Below are 20259 nucleotides of genomic sequence, written 5' to 3'. Positions count from 1 at the left end.
TCGAACATTGAATTATGATTTATGATCTTGCTGTTTACTTGCTTTTCTTTCAATAAAGTTTTAAATTTGATTACTTCCTTTTATATCCCAACCGAAGTCTGTAAGTGTAAATAAAACCTGTGTACAATCTCGAATAACTTGTCAACTTATGTCGCCAGGGAAGGGTGGGTGGAGGGGGGGAAGAATAAAATTTGTCACTAAATGTACCCCCCCCCCTTCCCCTTGGCCATCGACCATATCTTGATCTTAACTGCCCCCCTAGCCCATCAGCTGGCGACGCCCTTGTGTACAGTATGAGCTTATGACTGTACTCTGTATCTGAGACTGGGTATTCAATAAAAATAGATTTGGATGAAATAATTTAATATATTACTTACATCTTTCGCTTTTAGATTTTAATATTACGTAAAATTCACAATTCAAGAGTGAAAAGGAGATGCGTGCCATCCCCGGCACCATTTGTAAAAATATCGCTAACGGCTCGTGTGCATTTCGTGAACCGCACGAGCGGCACGAGGAGTGTAAAGCGCGCGCGAGTGCTTTGCGAAAGTCTTACCAAAGATCTGGACGCACCTTAGCCTCTCCAGCCCCGAAGTAACGATATCGCGTCGGCAAAATAGATACCTCTAAGTCCTTTGGACGCGATATCGCACACGCGATTTAATACTAAATGTATGCAAAGAACAGTCAGTGAAAAACGCCTTGGACTTGGATATTTTTGACATTGTCTACGCCGCAGCGGTCGGCAACAGGCGGCCCGCGACCCTCTCACTTGCGGCCCGCGAGCCTCCCTGGGTATTTTGTATGTTATATTGACAAACGACAATACCTGATAGTCATAAATATTAACAAAGTACGGCCCGCGTCAATTTCGTTAACTACTATGTGGCCCTTGGCTGCTAAAAGGTTGCCGACCGCTGAGTCTACGGCGACTACGGCTGGGACGAATTGATTTGCTATTAACCCATTAATAGCAAATCAATTCGCGATATACTCGTAACATAAATGTTACATAACAGTAATTGTTGATGAGTGAATATTAGCTACAACCCTACAACTCGTCTTTGGGCGGGGGCTCCTTGGGCGCGGCGAGGTGGTCCGTGACGAGCCCCACGAGGCTCTCGAGCGGCCGCGCGCCGTGCTCCACGTGCGCTATCTTCTTGTGCTTGTACAGGATCAGCGTTGGCAGTCCGTTTATCTACAACATACAATGAAATAGTTACTTTATAATTTAGAGCCACCCCACACTAGCGTCTTTCGAGCGTCGGCGTCTAGTCAGCGCTATGCAATATGGCGTTGCTGCGCAGTTGCGCCAACGTTGCGTCGAGCAGAGTTGACTAGATGCCGACGCTCGAGAAACGCTAGCGTTGGGTGGCCCTATGGGCTTAGATAGCATTTCTCTACTAGCACGTTTTTAGGGTTCCGTACCTCAAAAGGAAAAAACGGAACCCTTATAGGATCACTCGTGCGTCTGTCTGTCTGTCTGTCTGTCCGTCGGTCACAGCCTATTTTCTCCGAAACTACTGGACCAATTAAGTTGAAATTTGGTACACATATGTAGTTTGTGACCCAAAGATGGACATGTAACGTAAAGAAATTAATTTTAAACATGGGGGCCACTTGGGGGTAAATGAGAAAATAAAAAAAATAAAGTTTGTCAAACTGTATCGTGTTATATATCAAATGAAAGAGCTCATTGTGAGAATCTCAAATATATATTTTTTTTTAATTTTAAGATAAACAGTTTAGAAGTTATTCAATAAAATAGGCAAAATAATTTTTAAGAAAAAAAACCGACTTCAATGGGGGATGCCGTTGAAAGGTTACTTATTGTTGATGGTGCACTCCACAATGAAATGAAAAATACAGCATCTTTTGCCTAACTAAAAGGAGGTAAAACCACCCATTTTTCTAGTAGCATTTCGTTTCTGTAAGGGTCACAGTTCTAACCTAACCTAACCCAATGTTCTGATAGCATTTCGTTTCTGTAAGGGTCACAGTTCTAACCTAACCTAACCCACTTTTCTGATAGCAGTTCGGTTCTGTAAGGATCGCAGTGCGAAAAAAAGTCCAGGTCCAAGTTTGGGTCTGGGTCCATAACGAAGAGAATAAATCGCCAAACGTGAACTATGTGTCGTTGAAGAGTTTCATTCTGATCATCATCAGCAGCTCCACTTCATCAAATGTCACGTTTTTAAAATGGAAATGCTGGATTTGTTGATGAAAATACAAAAATCACTATATATATATATATATAGAAGCCTGCTTATTTGAAATAGCGATATCACAAATCATATCTTTATCATTGCTATTTCAAATAAGCAGGTGTCTATATATATATATATACTCATTCAATTCCATATTACTCTCTCCGCTCTCTGAATTTGATTGTGCTTCATACATGTGGAAACACATTGCGAGCACTAACCGTAGGCAGTACTTTCACCCTTGAGTAGGCAGCCATTAGCTATAACTGGAAATGCACCCGCCAACCTGACGTCAGTTTGGCGGACGTCATTTATATCTTAAAAATCTCTGGAGTTTAAAGAGCACATTGCTCCAATTTTGGCGCACATTTGGCACATTGCTAGCACTAACTCCTGACGTATACCGCAGCTCCATTTGTTGATGTGTGATGTACACCCGCCATCCTGATACTCACAATACAATGGGTTTTTAAAAAAGCTGAATTCATAAAGGGTATTGTACCATTTCCGTCTCGCAGATGGGCTTGGAGCGCACACAGTCGACGTCGGCGATGAGCACGCGGCTCTCGTTCTGGAAGCGCTCGCCCAGCTTCAGCCACAGCGGGCTTAGCTGCATACAGTGCGCACACCTGCAACACACGTACAAAATTACATTTGGCAGCTGCTTTTGAATCTGACTAAACACTAGTATATAGGGATCTCGAACGAGACCAACAGCACAGAATAAATAATAGTACTAAGTACAGAAGATTTACACTCTAACAAAACGCGTCTATTACGACAGATATTATGACCGTAGCGATGCGCGGCAATTACTATGGCTAGACCTCAGAACTGGGGGCGGCCGCATGTACTTGTAGCGGCGCGACGAAATCGCGGAGTGAGTCACGCCTGCCAACGGCTAGACAGGGAAAGGGCGTCCGCTAGCTGGCGCGGGTGCAATGTGCAATCTGTAGGAAAGATCCGTCGCACGCGCCCTCGCCAGTCAGCGTTGCTCATATTATTTTTCGTTAACCCGCTCCGTGCAACCGTGCCAGATAGCGGACGCCCAAAGGGTATGACGACCACGAGGTTGCATTGCATGAAATCTCGAAAGGTTTCTTGGAGATAAGAGCGCCTTCTTCTATTTATCTTGTTTTGTCATTATAATAACACGGTAGTTAGTCCAGTGGTTCTTCATAAAAATATCGACGGTTAGGTCTCGAGATCTCATAGAAAGTCTATGTGACAGGCAGTTCCATCCTCTTCTATTATTTATCACTGTAAAAAGGACCAATGACGCACCAGGGAGCGAAGTAGTTGACGAACACCAGGTCCTTCTCCATGAAGATTTCGAAGGTCTCCTCGGAGATGCGCGCGACGGGCAGCGCCTTCTTCTTCTTCATGAACTTCTCCGGGTCGTGGTTCTCTGCCAGCAGCATCTTCTCCACGTAGGCCTTTAGCTCTTCCAGCGTCTCGGCGTTGGCTACTCCCATCTAAGAGAATTCATTCATTAGCGCCTGTTCTATATAAATTTTGCTGCCTTCATGCACAATGTCACGCAGGACTACCTACAGACGTGCAAGTTATAGTTTCTAAAAACTTGAATAAATAAAAATTAGGAAAGTTTCTTTATTCCTTGAGCCATTTTCCAAAATGTTCAAGAACATTTTCAAGTTTTGGAATATCCTTTTATTTTCCAAAAGTTTTCGAGAACTTTACCAAGTATTTGGAAACTTTCTGCAACTTACACCTGTGTAAGTCAGCTGTAGCTGAACGCATCGTACGGCAAAGATAAGATATGCCAAGCCAAATTAATTTTGTATCAAGCAGAAACGTCTGTGAACGATGCTATTAAGCTTAGAAAAATATGACTTGGAACTCTGGTAGCCGTTTAAGAAGTATAACACTTACGGTAGATGTAGCTAGGCAGGGCTTCCCTAAGGCTCATATATGGTGGAAATTAGCTGTATTGGGTAAGATCTTGGTAGCTCAGATGGAAGAGCACCGGGCTAGCGGTGGTCGTGGGTTCAAGTACTTCAAGTCCCACCCAAGACAGTGAATTTTTCCACTTTTAATTTGTTTCTAAGCTTAAAGATAGACCAAGGCCAAGACTACGAGCTAACTTAGGGATGATTATGAGAATAGGTATAAATGACACAGATTGTTCAGTGCATGCTCGCACAGAATAAATTTAATCACCTTGGGTTGTCCATTGCCATGTGTGGCGTCCTGTGTAGTATACATATGTATACAGGGTAGCATTAGGTAAGGGAATGTCGCCTGAACCATTTGATCTTAGTAAAGGGTCGTTGTTAGCCAAATGTAAACGCAAAACGCGCAGAACTAAAGAGGCTAAGGCCAGGCTTGTGGCAGTATATTACATTAATACAGTTACACCCTACACTAGCGTCTTTTGAGCGTCGGCGTCTACGCTGCGCAGTTGCGCCAACGTTGCGTCGAGCAGCAGCCATAGAGTTTGGTTAGACGCCGACGCTCGGGAGACACTAGTGTGGGAGCCACCCCACACACCACTACACTACACTAAGGGCCACCTCATAGTAGAGTGTACTCACAATTCGGCCGTGCACGATCCACAGCAGGTAGGGGTACTGTTTGATGTCAAAGGTGGCGCAGGTCAGCTCGTTGTCCATGCAGTTCACTTTGCCGATCTGGATGTACTCGTTGTGCGCGTAATGCGCACCCAACTCCGCCCACACTGGAGCCAATCTCTAAGAAACGATTTGAAATAAGTTAAAACTATTTTAAACGGGTTATTAACCGACTTCAATTTCATAGAAGGAGGAGGTTCTGTATTCGGTTGTGGCTATATATATATTTTTTTTTATGTATGTTCACCGATTATTCCGAGACCCGTGGTCCGATTTGAGTAATTCTTTTTTTGTTCGAAAGGAGCTACTTCCAAGTTGGTCCCATATTAATCTGGTTCATATCTGATGATGGGATCCCTGAGGAATTGAGGGAACTCCTCAATTTTTAAAGGCACATGTATGGTGATTTGGGTGTTTTCATAAGCAACTTGAGCATTTTCTCTCGAAAACGACCAATTTGATGAAGTGGACCTGATGATGATGATTGTTTTGAAGATAGTGATGATGTTTTTTTTTAATGTAGGATGTTCAGCAATTACTCCGAGACCCGTGGTCCGACTTGAACAATTCTTTTTTTGTTTGAAAGGAACTACCACCAAGGTGGTTCCACATTAATCTGGTGCTGTTCTGATGATGGGATCCATGAGGAATTGAGGGAACTCCTCAATTTTTAAAGGCACATGTATGGTGATTTGGTCGTTTTCTTAAGCAACTTGATCATTTTTTCTAGAAAACCACCAATTTGATGAAGTGGAGCTGATGATGATGATTGTTTTGATGATAATGATTTTAGCGATTACTCCGGCACCCATGATCCGATTTGAGTTATACTTTTTCTGTTTGAAAGAAGTTACCTCTCCAAGGTGTTTTCGTAATATTTTTGGTTTTGATCTGATGATGGAATCCGTGAGGAATTGAGGGAACTCCTCAATTTTTAAAGGCACGTGTATGGTAATTTCGGTGTTTTCTAAAGTAACTCAAGCATTTCCTCACCAATACCACCAATTTGATGTAGTGCAACTGTAGCCTAACCACGAGTTTGGCACTAAATATTCTTCGTAACTTACTTTGTACACTAATACGCCAGTACAAGCGACATGCATAAACAGTAAGTTACGCAAACGATAGCGAATATATCAATGTCAAACTCGTGGTAAGGCTACTGATAACTTCCCTCGTATGTGTATTATGATTTTTGATGTAGGTAGTGTTGGAAACAACCAAAGAGACTGAGAGGTGAAGGTAGAGGGTATTAGTGTTTGGGGGGTTTGAGGTTGGGGGTTGAGGGGAGGTGAGTTGATGGGTCGGAGACTGAGGGGTTGGGAGTTAAGGGATTGGGGTTAGGGTTAGGAGTTAAGGGGTCTGGGGTTAGGGGTCGGGGAATGGCGGTTGAAGGGTTGGTGGTTTAGGGTCGAGGGGTTCAGTGATCAGGGGTTGATGTGCTGTGAGGTTGAGTGATCGGGGGGTTTGAGGGATTGGGTCAGTGGCGGGGCGGAGAATGGATTTACTGACAGGAATGATTTCCCAGACGGACTCGACGAAAATTCTGATTATTTAATAAAGTTTACGAATTTACAGATAAACATGAATATGTTTTTCATTCATGCGTCACGCTCTTAACAATGTCTTAAAACTAAAAATGGAAAAATAAAAACTTTTATAAAAAAAAGATAAACCGACTTCAAAAAGGATGAAATAAAATATTATCCTTTTTAGGGTTCCGTGTTTAAGTATATGCGTTACCAACTGATATGTTTGAAGTCGGTGCCAAGCCAAGTACTCCAAGTAGTAACAATACCAGTCAAAAATAATCAGCTTTATGTCTATAAAACCCATTACAACTGTACAAATGTTATAAACGTGAAAGCTTTTATGTCTGCCTCTTTGCTACCTTTTCATGGCTAAACAACTGAACCGCTTTAGCTGAAATTTTGCATGAAGGTTCCTTGAATTGTTTTATATTTTGAAATGTAGTCCTCTGGATAAGCGACAGAAAATAACTCAGTCCCAATCCCACACTTGCGTGCTATGACTGTTTAAGAATTAGTAAGAAATGCTCTTTAAAAAAATACGACGACAAAACGTATTAGATTTACACTAACGTGCCGACAAGCATGGTACGAACTGCGCCAAGAAGGTTCAACCGTGTGTTCTGTTCTGAGGTGTACAGGAAGTTCGTTTATTGTCGTCGTGTAACGCTGCGTCTTACATAGGCGAACACTCGCGAACACGAAGCGAAGCGGCACGGCGCGGCCGGCCCAATTCGTTCGCGTTCGCAACGAGATCGCCCACGTAGGACACTTCTATATAGGTATCAAAGGATTAATTAAGGCGCCGTGCCGCGCCGCTTCGCATTCGCGTGTTGTTCGCCTACGTAGTACGCTGCATTAGGTAATCCAACGTACATACTTATATAGCCGCATCTTTATCGAATTGCACCAAAATCCCTATGAATATATGGTTTAAAATTTGGCTTGGCACCGACTTCAAACATATCAGTTGGTAACGCATATACTTAAACACGGAACCCTAAAAAGGATAATATTTTATTTCATCCTTTTTGAAGTCGGTTTATCTTTTTTTTATAAAAGTTTTTATGTTCTACTCGGGTTAATATGTTGTTAATGGGTGACGAAGTGCTCCCTGGTGCGCTGGCCGCCGGCGCCGCGTTAACGGGCGCTCGTGGGATTCGGGGATGATTTTACCTCGTCAGTGTGCGCTGCGTGGAGTCCTTCTCGGTGATCTGCGCTGCGATCCGCCGGTTTGCGCAGGACTTTATTCATAAACGCGCTACAAGCCTCAATTAGCTATTAATTCGTTCGTCTTAGTGCCAGTTGCACCATCCGCACTTGACAGATAGTCATACTTGTTATGAACAAAATGCTGCACTTCATGATAAAAGCAAGCCGCTTTGCACAGTGATAGTAGGGACCAAACTGAGCGATTTGACCCGCAGCAGCGGCAGTTTCACCCCTTAAGAACAGAGATGGCGCCACTTCTTTAAAAAATATTTAAAAAAATTCTACAAGCTAAACCAATAAACCGATTTAAATGTTTAATATCTCAAATGAAAGCGCATTATATACATTACTTTAAAAAAAATACTCAAAAAATATATACTCAATACTTTTGATAAAAACGGGAATTTTAAGTTTGTTTTTTTTCTCGATTGATAGTTTTTACTTGATTTCTCAAAAAAATTGTATGGAATATGAATAGTTTAATGCATGTATATATTACTAAATAAATATCAAGTATTATAAAAAAAAACCCGACACCGATATCTCTCATACTTCTCGAAATATGAAGGTTTAAATGTGAGTGTAAATTTCTTCAAGATATATTCCAAATAATTATACAAGCTAAACTATTCTACCGATTTTAATGTTTAATATCTCAAATAAAAGCTCATTATATATACTACTTATAAAAAATATTCAAAAAACATATACTGAATACTTTTGGCAAAAAATGGCATCTTAAGTTTTTTTTCTTACTCGATTGATAGTTTTTACTTGATTTCATAAAAAAAAATTATGGAACATGAATAGTTAATAAATATATATATAGTACTGAGTATATAAAAGTATTACAAAAAAACCCGACACCCATACCTTTCATTCATCACGAAATATTTAAGTTCAATTATGCACGTTCTTACAAATAAATTCTTTAAAAGAAATCTTCAACTGCAGTAAGTGGACTGATTTTAATATGAAATGTGTCATATGAAAATAAATCACCCAATTTATTTTAATAAATAAAAAATTAGTAAATAAAAACTGAATAAAGTTTTTTCCTGGTGCTGAATTACAAAAAAATATAACAAATCTAAAATTAGGAATTATTTTTATTTAAAGTGAGTACATTTGTAAACAAAAAACTTAAATGTCCTCTTCGGGTTCACCGGTAGATGTAGAACTGAAAAAAAAGTCGTTTTGAGAAGTACTCGTACCATTTCAATACTACAAAATCACCGATCATACGTGAACTGGTTGCTGTAGATTTACTGTTGAATTATTTTTGTGCCTAGTTGATTACCATTAAACCTATAATTTTGTGCCAGACCTATAATCAGTGGTCAGCATGCAAAATAACTCTGGATTGAAAATTACATTAACTTACTTTTGATTTGTACAGCCACCTTTGCATGATTTACGCTGGGCTGTGCATGGTAAGCTGACGCGACGACACTCACAACGCATAGTTTCGCAGCCAGATTTGCAGCCACAATGGTCCAAGAGGCTTATATGCGACCAAATCGCTGTAACTGCCGACCATTCCGGAGTCCAACTCTCTTTTTCCTCAGTCCATCCCCAAGAAGATGGACATGGTATGGAAACTTCTGGTTTCATAGCGTTTCCCCATATATGGCCCGCTTGGTAAGCCGCTCGAAGTGCATGTTTATAGAGAGCAGCTGATGTAGGTAGGATGTAGGCAGGCTTGACACAAGCTTGTTTTTTGAAGCAAACAAATATTTGTGAACTTCATTTACGTTTATGTGTTCCGTTTGGCCAAACAATAACACAAATCTAGGGTTACTTTATACTAAAATTAAAATATGTAGTTACACACCTGACAACTGACAAAATCAAAAACTTAAAAGTTGACATACTCCTATTTTCCCGTCTTTTTATAGTGGCCAGAGAAAGGCAGCTTGATCTGAACGAATTCTTCCAGTACGAAAACCAAATTTGTCCACCTTCGTTGTCAGTCAATGGAGGGCGTCGTTCAGGGAACAAATCTGATTTGGCTGAGAAATTAGAACCTGCCAACCCTGCCACCTACATCAGCTGCTCTCTATAAACATGCACTTCGAGCAGCTTACCAAGAGGGCCATATATGGGGAAACGCTCTGAAACCAGAGTTGAGAGAAAAAGAGAGTTGGACTCCGGAATGGTCGGCATTTACAGCGATTTGGTCTCAATTAAGCCTCTTGGACCATTGTGGCTGCAAATCTGGCTGCTAAACTATGCATTGTGGGTGTCGTCGCGTCAGCTAGCCATGCACAGCCCAGTGTAAATCATGCAAATGTGGCTGTACAAATCAAAAGTAAGTTAATGTAATTTTCAATCCAGGGTTATTTTGCATGCTGACCACTAATTATAGGTCTGGCACAAAATTATAGGTTTATCAACTAGGCACAAAAATAATTCAACAGTAATCTACAGCAACCAGTTCATGTATGATCAGTGATTTTGTAGTATTGGAATGGTATGAGTACTTAACCAAACGACTTTTCTTTTTCAGTTTTACATCTACCGGTGAACCATATAATTTGACATCACCTAGTAATAATTAGTTGCCCGTTTATTTTTGTATTTAATACACTGACAATTATCTGATTTAATTCGGCTTATATGTATAAAAACTACTAAATTGACCTACTTTTATATTATACACATAGATTTAAGATTAGATTCTAAGTATGCATGTAATATTGCTATGCCCCCACGGGGTCCATGTGGAACTACCAAGAATTTGTAATACCTATAAAACCATGGTTGCAATAAATAAATATGAAATATGAACCCGAAGAGGACATTTAAGTTTTTTGTTTACAAATGTAGTCACTTTAAATAAAAATAATTCCTAATTTTAGATTTGTTATATTTTTTTGTAATTCACCACCAGGAAAAAACTTTATTCAGTTTTTATTTATAATTTTTTTATTTATTAAAATAAATTGGGTGATTTCTTTTCATATGACACATTTCATATTAAAACCAGTGCACTTACTGCGGTAGAAGATTTCTTTTAAAGGATTTATTTGTAAGAACGTGCATAATTGAACTTAAATATTTCGTGAAGAATGAAAGGTATGGGTGTCGGGTTTTTTTGTAATACTTTTATATACTCAGTACTATATATATATTTATTAAACTATTCATGTTCCATAATATTTTTTTTAAGAAATCAAGTAAAAACTATCAATCGAGTAAAAAAAAAACTTAAGATGCCGTTTTTTGCCAAAAGGGTTCAGTATATGTTTTATGAGTATTTTTTTGTAAGTAATGTATATAATGAGCTTTTATTTGAGATATTAAACATTGAAATCGGTCTGTGGTGTAGGCCACAGCCGAAGATCACCCTGTACAACTAATACCTATCTCCCATCTGATTTGATACGTCACACTCCCATATGTAGCATTCATGCTCTAATGAACACAAACAAAGGAAATCTATTTTAATTCGATTATTACGCAACAATTAACCAGAACAAAGAAACATGTGTACGTTTCACTAGTATATAAGGCCAACATTTGCAATAAAGATTCATTCTATGCTCAACTCTAGTGTTGTCATTATACCCCTGGACGTCCCACACTTCATGGCGACCGTGACAGTGGGGCTGCTCGAGGCAGCCCCAGCTTAGACGCTGCCCGGCTGCCCAACCACCGTGCCAGCCGTGCCAGTCAGCCAGCCAGCCACTTCATGGCACTGCGCCTGCCAGTCGGGCTGCTCGAGGCAGCCCCAGCTTAAAAGCCACTAGCCAGTCAGCTCCAGTGCACCAGCGAAAGCCAGTACCATCAAAGTCAAGTCATGGGAAGTCAGTGCACAAAGGACAGAAAAGAAGAGGTCATCATCGCTCAGAGCGGAACCTCCAACAACGCCAGCGGTATCAACGATGATGCGCAACACCAACAAGGCAGAGCAGAGCGTCTAGCACCCGCCTCACCTGCAACAGCCCTTCTCCACTAACCCCACCGCCAGTGCGCAACAGCAACTACAGGTACAAATTCAACACAACTGCGTTAATTTGATAATTTGCGATTTTTTTTTTATTAAGGTGTAAAGACTGTTGTAAAATATCAGTTTCACAATAAATGTGAACATTATATGTAAATAACGTACAGACAATTATGACTGACATTCAAAAATTACATGACAAATTAAAATCATAACCACATACGAACAAGACACAATGACTTCTAATGACAGTTTTCACCTAAAAACGGCGGCAGCACTGCTGCCACCCATGGACGGTTCAGAGGCCGTTACTAAACAGCTTATAGACGCCATAGAATTGTATTCTACACTAATCAAGGAATCAGACGCAAAAATGTTAATAAACTTCGTGACTAAAACTCGTCTAACTCAAAGTGCAAAACTTACCATATCAGATAAGCATACCAGTGTAACCAATTTAATTGATGAAATGAAGCTCCGACTATTACCAACGAAATCAGCAACCGCGATACAAACAAAACTATTAACTACAAAACAAGGGAATAGGACAATCGAGCGATATGGCCAAGAGTTAGAGGAATTATTCGTAAACCTCACAGTAATACAGGCAAATGGGAAGCCAGAGGCCTATAAAATCTTGCAACCTCTAAATGAAAAAATGGCGATAAATAAATTCGCAGAGGGTCTGCGCAATGACAAACTAAGTACCATTGTAGCATCGCGAGGATATTCCTCGCTAAAGGATGCCATACAGGGTGCAAAGGACCAAGAGGTGTCCATCATAGCATATACGCCCGCACCGGAGCAAGTCTTGTACTTTCGGAACAAAGGGCATAAATACCCAAAAAAATAAAAATGGCAAAAATAAAAATATTAACGGAAGAAATATGGAAAAAAAAGTTTTTTTAACCAAAAAATAGGAAGCTAAATCAGATAATTATCGCAGTCAAACGATTAGCCTAATCACCTAAAAGTTTTTGTGACTCTTATATGCTTTTAATTCTACTACGGGGAGTACGGGGTAGTACACCAAGATACAAACCATAAACGGAACCTTTGAAACTAAAACCATTAGAGCGAGCTCTCAATTGAAAAGGTCCTAAGCCACACGGAAAGTTATTTTATTCCGATGTGTGAAATCACAGATTATATAATTATATTATATGATTAGATAGTTAAGCTTGTAGAATTTTTTGAAATATATTTTGAAGAAATTTACACTCACATTCAAACTTTTATATTTCGTGAAGTATGAGAGGTATCGGAGTCGGTTTTTTTTTATAATACTTGTTATTTATTCAGTAATATATACATGCATTAAGCTATTCATGTTCCATACATTTTTTTTGAGAAACCAAGTAAAAACTATCAATCGAGTAAAAAAAAAACTTAAGATGCCGTTTTTTGTCGAAAGTAATCAGTATATATTTTTTGAGTATTTTTTAAAAGTAATGTATATAATGAGCTTTCATTTGAGATATTAAACATTTAAATCGGTTCATTGGTTTAGCTTGTAGAATTTTTTGAAATATTTTTTAAAGAAGTGGCGCCATCTCTGTTCCTAAGGGGTGAAACTTGCGCTGCTGCGGGTCAAATCACTCAGTTTGGTCCCTACTAGCACTGTGCAAAGCGGCTTGCTTTTATCATGAAGTGCAGCATCCGGGCAAAAAATGGCCATAACAAGTATGACTAAGACTGATCAACGTCACCCGGCGCGCCGCGGCGGTTTATTATGAAACTTTCCATACAATAAAATTTAGCGAACTCTTTTACGATGACAAACAGTTTGGTGCAACCGACTCTAAGGGTCGGTTGCACCTGTCAAGTACGGATGGTGCAACTGGCATCTGTCAATTCTCTCATATGAATTTGTAAGAAAGGGAAGATGAAAAAATAAAACAAAAATTAACTAATTGAGGCTTGTAAAGATTCATGAATAAGGGCAATGTAAATATCTACTATATTTTCTAATTGATTGTCTCATAATATTTATTATTTGTTTATCTACTATTCAGTGAGTGGAATTTCACTAGTAAGTAAGAGAACACATACTTCTTAGCTAATTTTGCAATCAAAATGAAATTAAATAAATACCACTATACCTGACAAGCCTGGCACCATGGCGCGTAGAACATAATGAAGTGCTGCCCTTTGGCTACAAACTTCTCAATATTGTGATCTGTAAGATGTGCCATACCGCTGTAGGATTTAACTTCACTACTCTGGCTTTTCTTGGCATTAGAGTCCTAAAAAAGGCAACAGAAAGTTATTTTTAAAAAAATATTTTTTTTTTTTTAATTGCATATGTGTTTCTTTCTACTTATTAATGTAATCTACAAAGAATAGTTATTTGTATTACGGGGTGTAGAAGTTGTTGTTTAACACATTCACTGCCCCCAACGCACATGTGCGTTCACCGTCATACAAGTTTGTTCCTAGGCCACGCCCCCTGGCAGTGAATGCGTTAACCCCTCTTGATAATATTCATACCCGAGCAAGCAAAAATTGCCACAGTTGGGTTCGAAAATTGGAATCATAAGCGTTGCGAGGGTTTCATAGCACGAGGGTTAAACAAACTGTTATAGACTGAAATAAATATCATATACGAAGGAAAAAATGACCAAAGCCTCCAGTGTCCAGAGCTGGAATCGAACCAGCGTACCCCGTTTACCGTAAACTGTTATAGAGTGAACACAATTTTTTTACCATATAGCAAACCATAGTAAATACTAAATCACATTTATAATCGGGTCTATCACGTATTACCATTACGCCATTATTATCCTCGATTTGTGCAAGAGGCGATTGAAATCAAAAAACACCCCAAAAATTTTAATAGGCAAGATGAATTTAACATATCGGCAACTTGGGGACCAGTGATCCAGAAGTTAAAGCCAAGGGATCTATCTTCGGATGTGTGCGTGGATGTTGTGAGTGTTGCGTGTCGGACTATTGACAATAATTAACATTTACCAAAGATAGATATAACTCCGTAATAGATGGATACAGTCTAAGGAAAAAACGTGCCTCGAAAATCAAGAAAATTTGATTCTCGTTCAGAGGGCGCTACTAGTTTTGGCCTACAGTCGTATAGATGGCGTTGACGGTTTCGTTTGTTATTTAACAATTTTAACGCATATCAGTGAAAGAACATGGGTCAAAATCATCAAAATAATTAATGCAAATAAAAAAAATCATTTATCTATATTTATATACATTTTATCGTATTTTTACAAATCTTCAATTTTAGTTTTAAAGTGTGTCGACAGATGGCAGTGAATTTACTGGGGTTACAAAATTTACTATGACAGTACCGCTCTAGTATAAGTTACTCTATGCATTTACGCATTTACGTGTAGTGGGTGGTTTGGAAATGTGTTGTCTACTCTACCCCTTACTTTTTCATACACTTTTCGTCGGGTAGTCACACAAATCTCTGGTTTGACCTGGGTTTGACATTTTGCTGGGACGTCAGTTAGCCGCGACTACGACCAGCTTGTGTCGAAACGTCGGTAAATAAAGGTAACAAAATAAATTCGCGATAGACCCATACATACATGTGATTTAATATGTGTACAAAGCGCGAAGGTTTTAAATGTTATATAGTAAATACTGACTGTAAAACACTATTATATAAATATTTATTAAAACCATTGCAACCAACATGAGAAAACAAGTCAAAATTTGCATGAAATTACTTTGCCACTCTTGTGGGTAACTTGTAACTTTCTCATTCGTTTTTCAAGAATATACCTGGAGAGCCTTTACGAGCTGGTGTAGTGAAAAATAATTAATTTATAGGTTGTGTAGCTGAGTTACCTGTACTTACCTCAGTTTTAGCATTGAAGACTTCACTGAGAAAGAGAGTGAGGGAGGGCAGGTCACGCGTGCCCTTGTATTCCACCGGCAGGAATGAGTTCTTGTGGTAGTACAAAAGCGTTGGGTAGCCTGTACATGGTGTTTCTTTCGTTAATTAAGACAATATGGTCAAACTTCTTATATGTTGTGAATTCTAATACCAAAGTTTAATTATCATACTTTAATCCTAATGACATATATAATGTTGATGATTAAAAAAGTTTGCTGCAAGTTCATAATTTATTTATGAGCCTTTGTGTGTTTACAATTTTAACAACATTTGTAGACCTGCTGGTGCTGGAGCAAACTTGGCTTTTGTTTTCTTCTCGATCCGCAGGATACTAACAAAACACGAATTAAAATCATTGACACCTTATTTTGAAAGTAATTAGCCACTAGATTCAGCATCGATACAGACGCGATTCAGCGTCGATACAGCCGTGATACAGTAACTCTCCACTCTTCCCATACCCGAGTAACAATGCTGTAGCAATACAGTCGCTACTACATCACTTCTGTCGCGCATTGCAACTGTGACAAGGAGTCGCTAGACAAACGCGCTACTGAAGCGCTACAAAAAGTGGCTGTCTGCTGCCTCCCTAAGACTAAATTTGGACGACCGGTCTGGCCTAGTGGGTACTTGGGTAGTGACCCTGCCTATGAAGTCGATGGTCCTAGGTTCGAATCCCGGTAAGGACATTTATTTGTGTGACAAGCACAGATATTTGTTTTTGAGTCATGGATGATTTCTATGTATTTAAGGATTTGTATGTTATACATATATATATATATCGTTGTCTGAGTACCCACATTACAAGCCTAACTGCGCTTACCTTGGGACTCAGTCAATTTGTGTAACAATGTCCCTATAATATTTATTTATTTAAATTTTTAGGGTGTTGAAGACCAGTGGCCAGACTCTACTTACCAGTGATGCCATTGTCTTGGCACAACCCGGCATGTCTAGTGCAGTCAACCTGGGCAATGGCAAACTCGGACTCCTTGGTGTTTACCAGCTCTGCCAACTCAGCCCACATTGGCTGGAAGTCTGTGCAATGTCGGCACCTATAACATCAAAATAAAGGTGATCGATTAACTTTCAGTCTTACGCATAGTCATTCTAGTTGTACATGGTCTCTCTCTCATGGAAGCATGAGAAGAATAAAAAGTAATATACACACTCACAGATTTGGACTACAGTAACTATAGTTTGGCTATGAAGATGCAAAACTTGACACAACAAGAAGTAAACACTAGAATCGGGAGCTCATGGAAAAGATATTGGTCATTAAAGGAAATAGTGAAGAACAACCACATACACTTGTATCCTTCCCTGCCTTACATATGGATGTCAAACTTGGGCCCTAACTGTCAAAGAGAGGAAAGCTCTCCAAGTATGCCAAAATAGTATGGAAAGAAGCATGTTGAATATAAAACTTAGAGATGAAATAAAACTGGAGGACATTAGAAAGAGAACAAAAATAATCGACGTAAACCACACACTGAAAAAACTGAGATGGAAGTGGACCGGCCACATGCTCCAAGACAAAAGAGAAAAATGGTCAAAAGACATCACAACATGGTACCCAAGAGACGGAAAAAGGGATGATGGAAGATAAAAAATGAGACAGGAAGACGAGTTCAGGCAGGTGGCTGGAGCCTTCTGGAGAAGACAGGCTCTGTACAGGGACTCGTGGAGGAATATGGGAGAGGCCTATGCCAAGAGCAACCAGACAAGATGTCTGTGGAGAAAGGCTAGCAGTAAGTAACTATAGTTTGGCAAGAATTGTTTGTCAGTGGAACATAGGCAGAGAGAATCATACTGTCTTTTTTTTATGATAGTATTATAACCCCAAGAAACAGGTGAGTATAGTTTTTTAACCAACTTCAAGATTTCAAAAGGAGGAAGTTCTCAATTTGGTAGTATAAAAATAATAAAAATAAAAAAGCCTTTTATTTCCGGGTAATGAAACTTAATCTAATTTTTTTTAAACCCAATATGTCTATGATCACTCCAGAACCCTCCTAAGAGGTATAGGCCTCTTCCAGATTCTGCCACTTTCTTCGGTCTTGGGCCTCCCATATCCAGTTGGCCCCCACTGTTTTAATTATGTCGTCCAACCATCGTGCCAATGGCCGTCTTCTCTTCCTCTTTTCGTCTGGACCTTTCCAGGCCGTTGTGTGAAAAGTCCACCTCTCGTCTTGGAGTCTGGCAACATGGCCAGCCCATCTCCATTTTTGTTTCTGGGCCTGGCTTAGTGCGTCTATAAGCTTAGTTTTTTCTCGGATTATGGAATGTCTGATCTTGTAAATTTTTCTTATTTTAAGTATACTGCCCCTTTGGCATGAAACTATCGTCCTTTTGGCCTTTGAAGTGAATTTCCATGTTTCCATTACCTTCTTCTTAAGCTTGATAGGTAGGTCGCTTTTTAGGGTTTCTTTTAGACTCCAGTACTTATTCCAGGTGTTTTTAGTTCTTCTCTCAATTTCCTGTTCGTTTGCATTTGGGTTGAAGCTTACTTGTTTTCCCAGGTATATGTATTGGTCGACATACTCTATATTTTCATTTTTTATAGTTATCTGATTTTTGTTGCTATTTGACATAACTTTAGATTTGCTATAGTTCATTTCAAGTCCAACTTTTTTGCTCTTTATGTTCAATGTGTTCATCATATATTCTAAGCAGGGCTCGGAACCGGTATTTTTAAAAAACCCCGAAATAGCCCAATATTTTGAATTATTTTATGCTCATTACGTAGGACTGAATCATGTATTTAGGAAACAATTTTGCATTATTAAAACGTCCCATTAAAAATGAAATTATAAACAAAAGAACGAAAAAGAACGTAATAATACCGGTATTTTTGTATGGAGCAAATACCGGTTTCCGACCCCTGATTCTAAGTCTTTACTACTTCTTGCAAACAGGGCCAGATCATCCGCAAATCTTAGATGTGTCAGGTTTTTTCCTCCAATAAAAAATGGAGGAAAAAAACCAATTTGGTAGTATCTTTTCTTTAAATGTGTATTGAAAATTCATGTTTTGATTAAAAGTATATACATCCAGATTGGTTCCATTTTTGACAAAACCCAGTTTTGATGATGGGATTCATGAGGTATGGAGGGAACTACTCAAATCTTATAAGCATAGGTAAGGTTGACGAAATATAAAGAGAGCCGATCTCTCGAACAAGTTTAAACAAGATCGGCTCACTTTATATTTCGTCAACTTCACATGCAGTGATTTTTGTATTATCATCAACAAATCAAGCATTTACATTCAAAACAGTGATGTATGGTGAAATGGAACTGCTGGTGATGATCAAAATGGAACTCTTCAACAACGCATAGTTCACGTTTGGCAATTTGTTCTCTTCATTATGTTTGTTAAGCATGTTAAGTTTTCAAGTCACATTTTTGTCAAGCTTGAGTTCTGATAATGGATTTTATGACAAATTGAGGAAACTCCTGAACTATACATACACTTATAGCGATTTTTAGTTTATATCTAAAATGCATTTGCATTTAAATAGTGCTATTTGGTGAAATGGAACTCCTCATGTATACCGGAATGAAATTTCTCTACCATAAAAGATTTTTAAAAGTCTTGAGGCTAATTATAATTGTTAATGAGATGCACTATATTTTCTGAAGTTCGTCTTTTTCTATTAAAGATTATTTATTCTGCTGTTACTGACATGACTTGTTTGTCAGGCTTATAATGTCAGGCTAATAAAATTTTATTCAAAGTATATGTTATAAAGAATTTAAAAAAAGACAATTTGACTTTATGTTGTAAAGCTGACAGTACTGTATTCTACCGAGTCCACATATTGGAATTGGACCAACGTAGGCTAATCTAAGGGATGTAGCTATGCGGTGGAATGAGATAGCAATATCACTTGCTTCCTCTAACGCATAAATGCGTCCCTTAGATTGGCTTACGTTGAAGCACTGGTGGCCTAGCGGTAAGTGTGCGACTTGCAATCAGGAGGTTGCGGGTTCAAAACCCGGCTCGTACCCATGAGTTTTTCTGAACTTATGTATGAAATATCTTTTGATATTTACCAGTCGCTTTTCGGTGAAGGAAAACATTGTGAGGAACCCGGACTAATCCCAACAAGACCTAGTTTCCCCTCTGGGTTGGAAGGTAAGATCAGTCGCTTTTGTAAAAACTACTGCCTACGCCAATTCTTGGGATTCATTGTCGAGCGGACCTCAAGCTCCCATGAGCCGTGACAAAATGCCGGGACAACGCGAGGAAGATGAGATTGGCCTACGTTGGCGCAATATGTGGACTCGGCATCCAAAACAAATTAAGGATTGGTATTTGACCTGCGATAAGGCTTTTAGAACGCCATTCATTTTCCTCCAATAATCACTTACCAAGGTGCGTAAAACATAATAAAGTTTCCATTCAAATCTTCAATCTGCCGCTGGAAGCTGTCGGGATCGTATTCGTACACCGTGCCATCTTCAGGTGCTACGAAATTAGGAACGAACACTAAATAGACTAGAAGTAAAGAAGCGAAGTTCTTAAGCCGGAACATTATTCTTATTACGACGTTTAATGTACGATTAAATAATGAACATGACAGAGCTACATTTTCACTTCACACGTATAATGATGTTATTCGATTGAACTAAATTAAATACATCTATTTATGAATGTACATATTGCACGCATTCATTGGCAAAGAATCGAGAACGAGATTAGAAAGATTCACAGTATTTGACACAACTGTATGATGATTGAAAATGGTATCAAATGTCAAGAAGGCAGTTGACAATGTTAGACAGATGTCATTTGATACGCTGAAACCAACATTTTTAGCACTATCTCAAACAGTCTCGAGTTAGCTTCCATTTATCTTTATTATTCACTACCTTGCTGGATAGTGATTGGCTTCTTT

At 39.0% G+C, this 20259-nt stretch overlaps 1 protein-coding gene across 1 annotated transcript; it reads right to left on the bottom strand.

Annotated features, from left to right (window-relative positions):
* Positions 1 to 456: 456 nt before the first annotated feature.
* Positions 457 to 20064, bottom strand: LOC134753320 (thioredoxin domain-containing protein 5 homolog). Its single transcript, XM_063689177.1, has 8 exons — positions 19733 to 20064; positions 16275 to 16411; positions 15318 to 15436; positions 13591 to 13734; positions 4763 to 4918; positions 3492 to 3682; positions 2710 to 2836; positions 457 to 1198 (listed from the first exon to the last, which is right to left on the bottom strand). The coding sequence occupies exons 1-8, from the start codon at positions 19894 to 19896 to the stop codon at positions 1052 to 1054; spliced, it is 1185 nt and encodes a 394-aa protein (XP_063545247.1). The 5' UTR covers positions 19897 to 20064; the 3' UTR covers positions 457 to 1051.
* Between the last annotated feature and the right edge of the window lie 195 nt (positions 20065 to 20259).

The sequence above is a fragment of the Cydia strobilella genome, chromosome 2, assembly GCF_947568885.1.
Source record: "Cydia strobilella chromosome 2, ilCydStro3.1, whole genome shotgun sequence".
Taxonomy (NCBI): domain Eukaryota; kingdom Metazoa; phylum Arthropoda; class Insecta; order Lepidoptera; family Tortricidae; genus Cydia; species Cydia strobilella.
The sequence above is the reverse complement of the archived record's forward strand: the minus strand, read 5'-3'. Positions and strand labels throughout refer to the sequence as shown.

Bases quoted from the DNA above. Each gene is read 5' to 3' on its own strand.
- LOC134753320 (XM_063689177.1), bottom strand. From the start codon at position 19,896: ATGTTCCGGCTTAAGAACTTCGCTTCTTTACTTCTAGTCTATTTAGTG. The intron at 15,437-16,274 runs GTAAGTAGAGTC...CACCATGTACAG, and splicing joins CCAAGACAATGGCATCACTG to GCTACCCAACGCTTTTGTAC. The intron at 4,919-13,590 runs GTATAGTGGTAT...ATCGTTTCTTAG, and splicing joins CATGGTGCCAGGCTTGTCAG to AGATTGGCTCCAGTGTGGGC.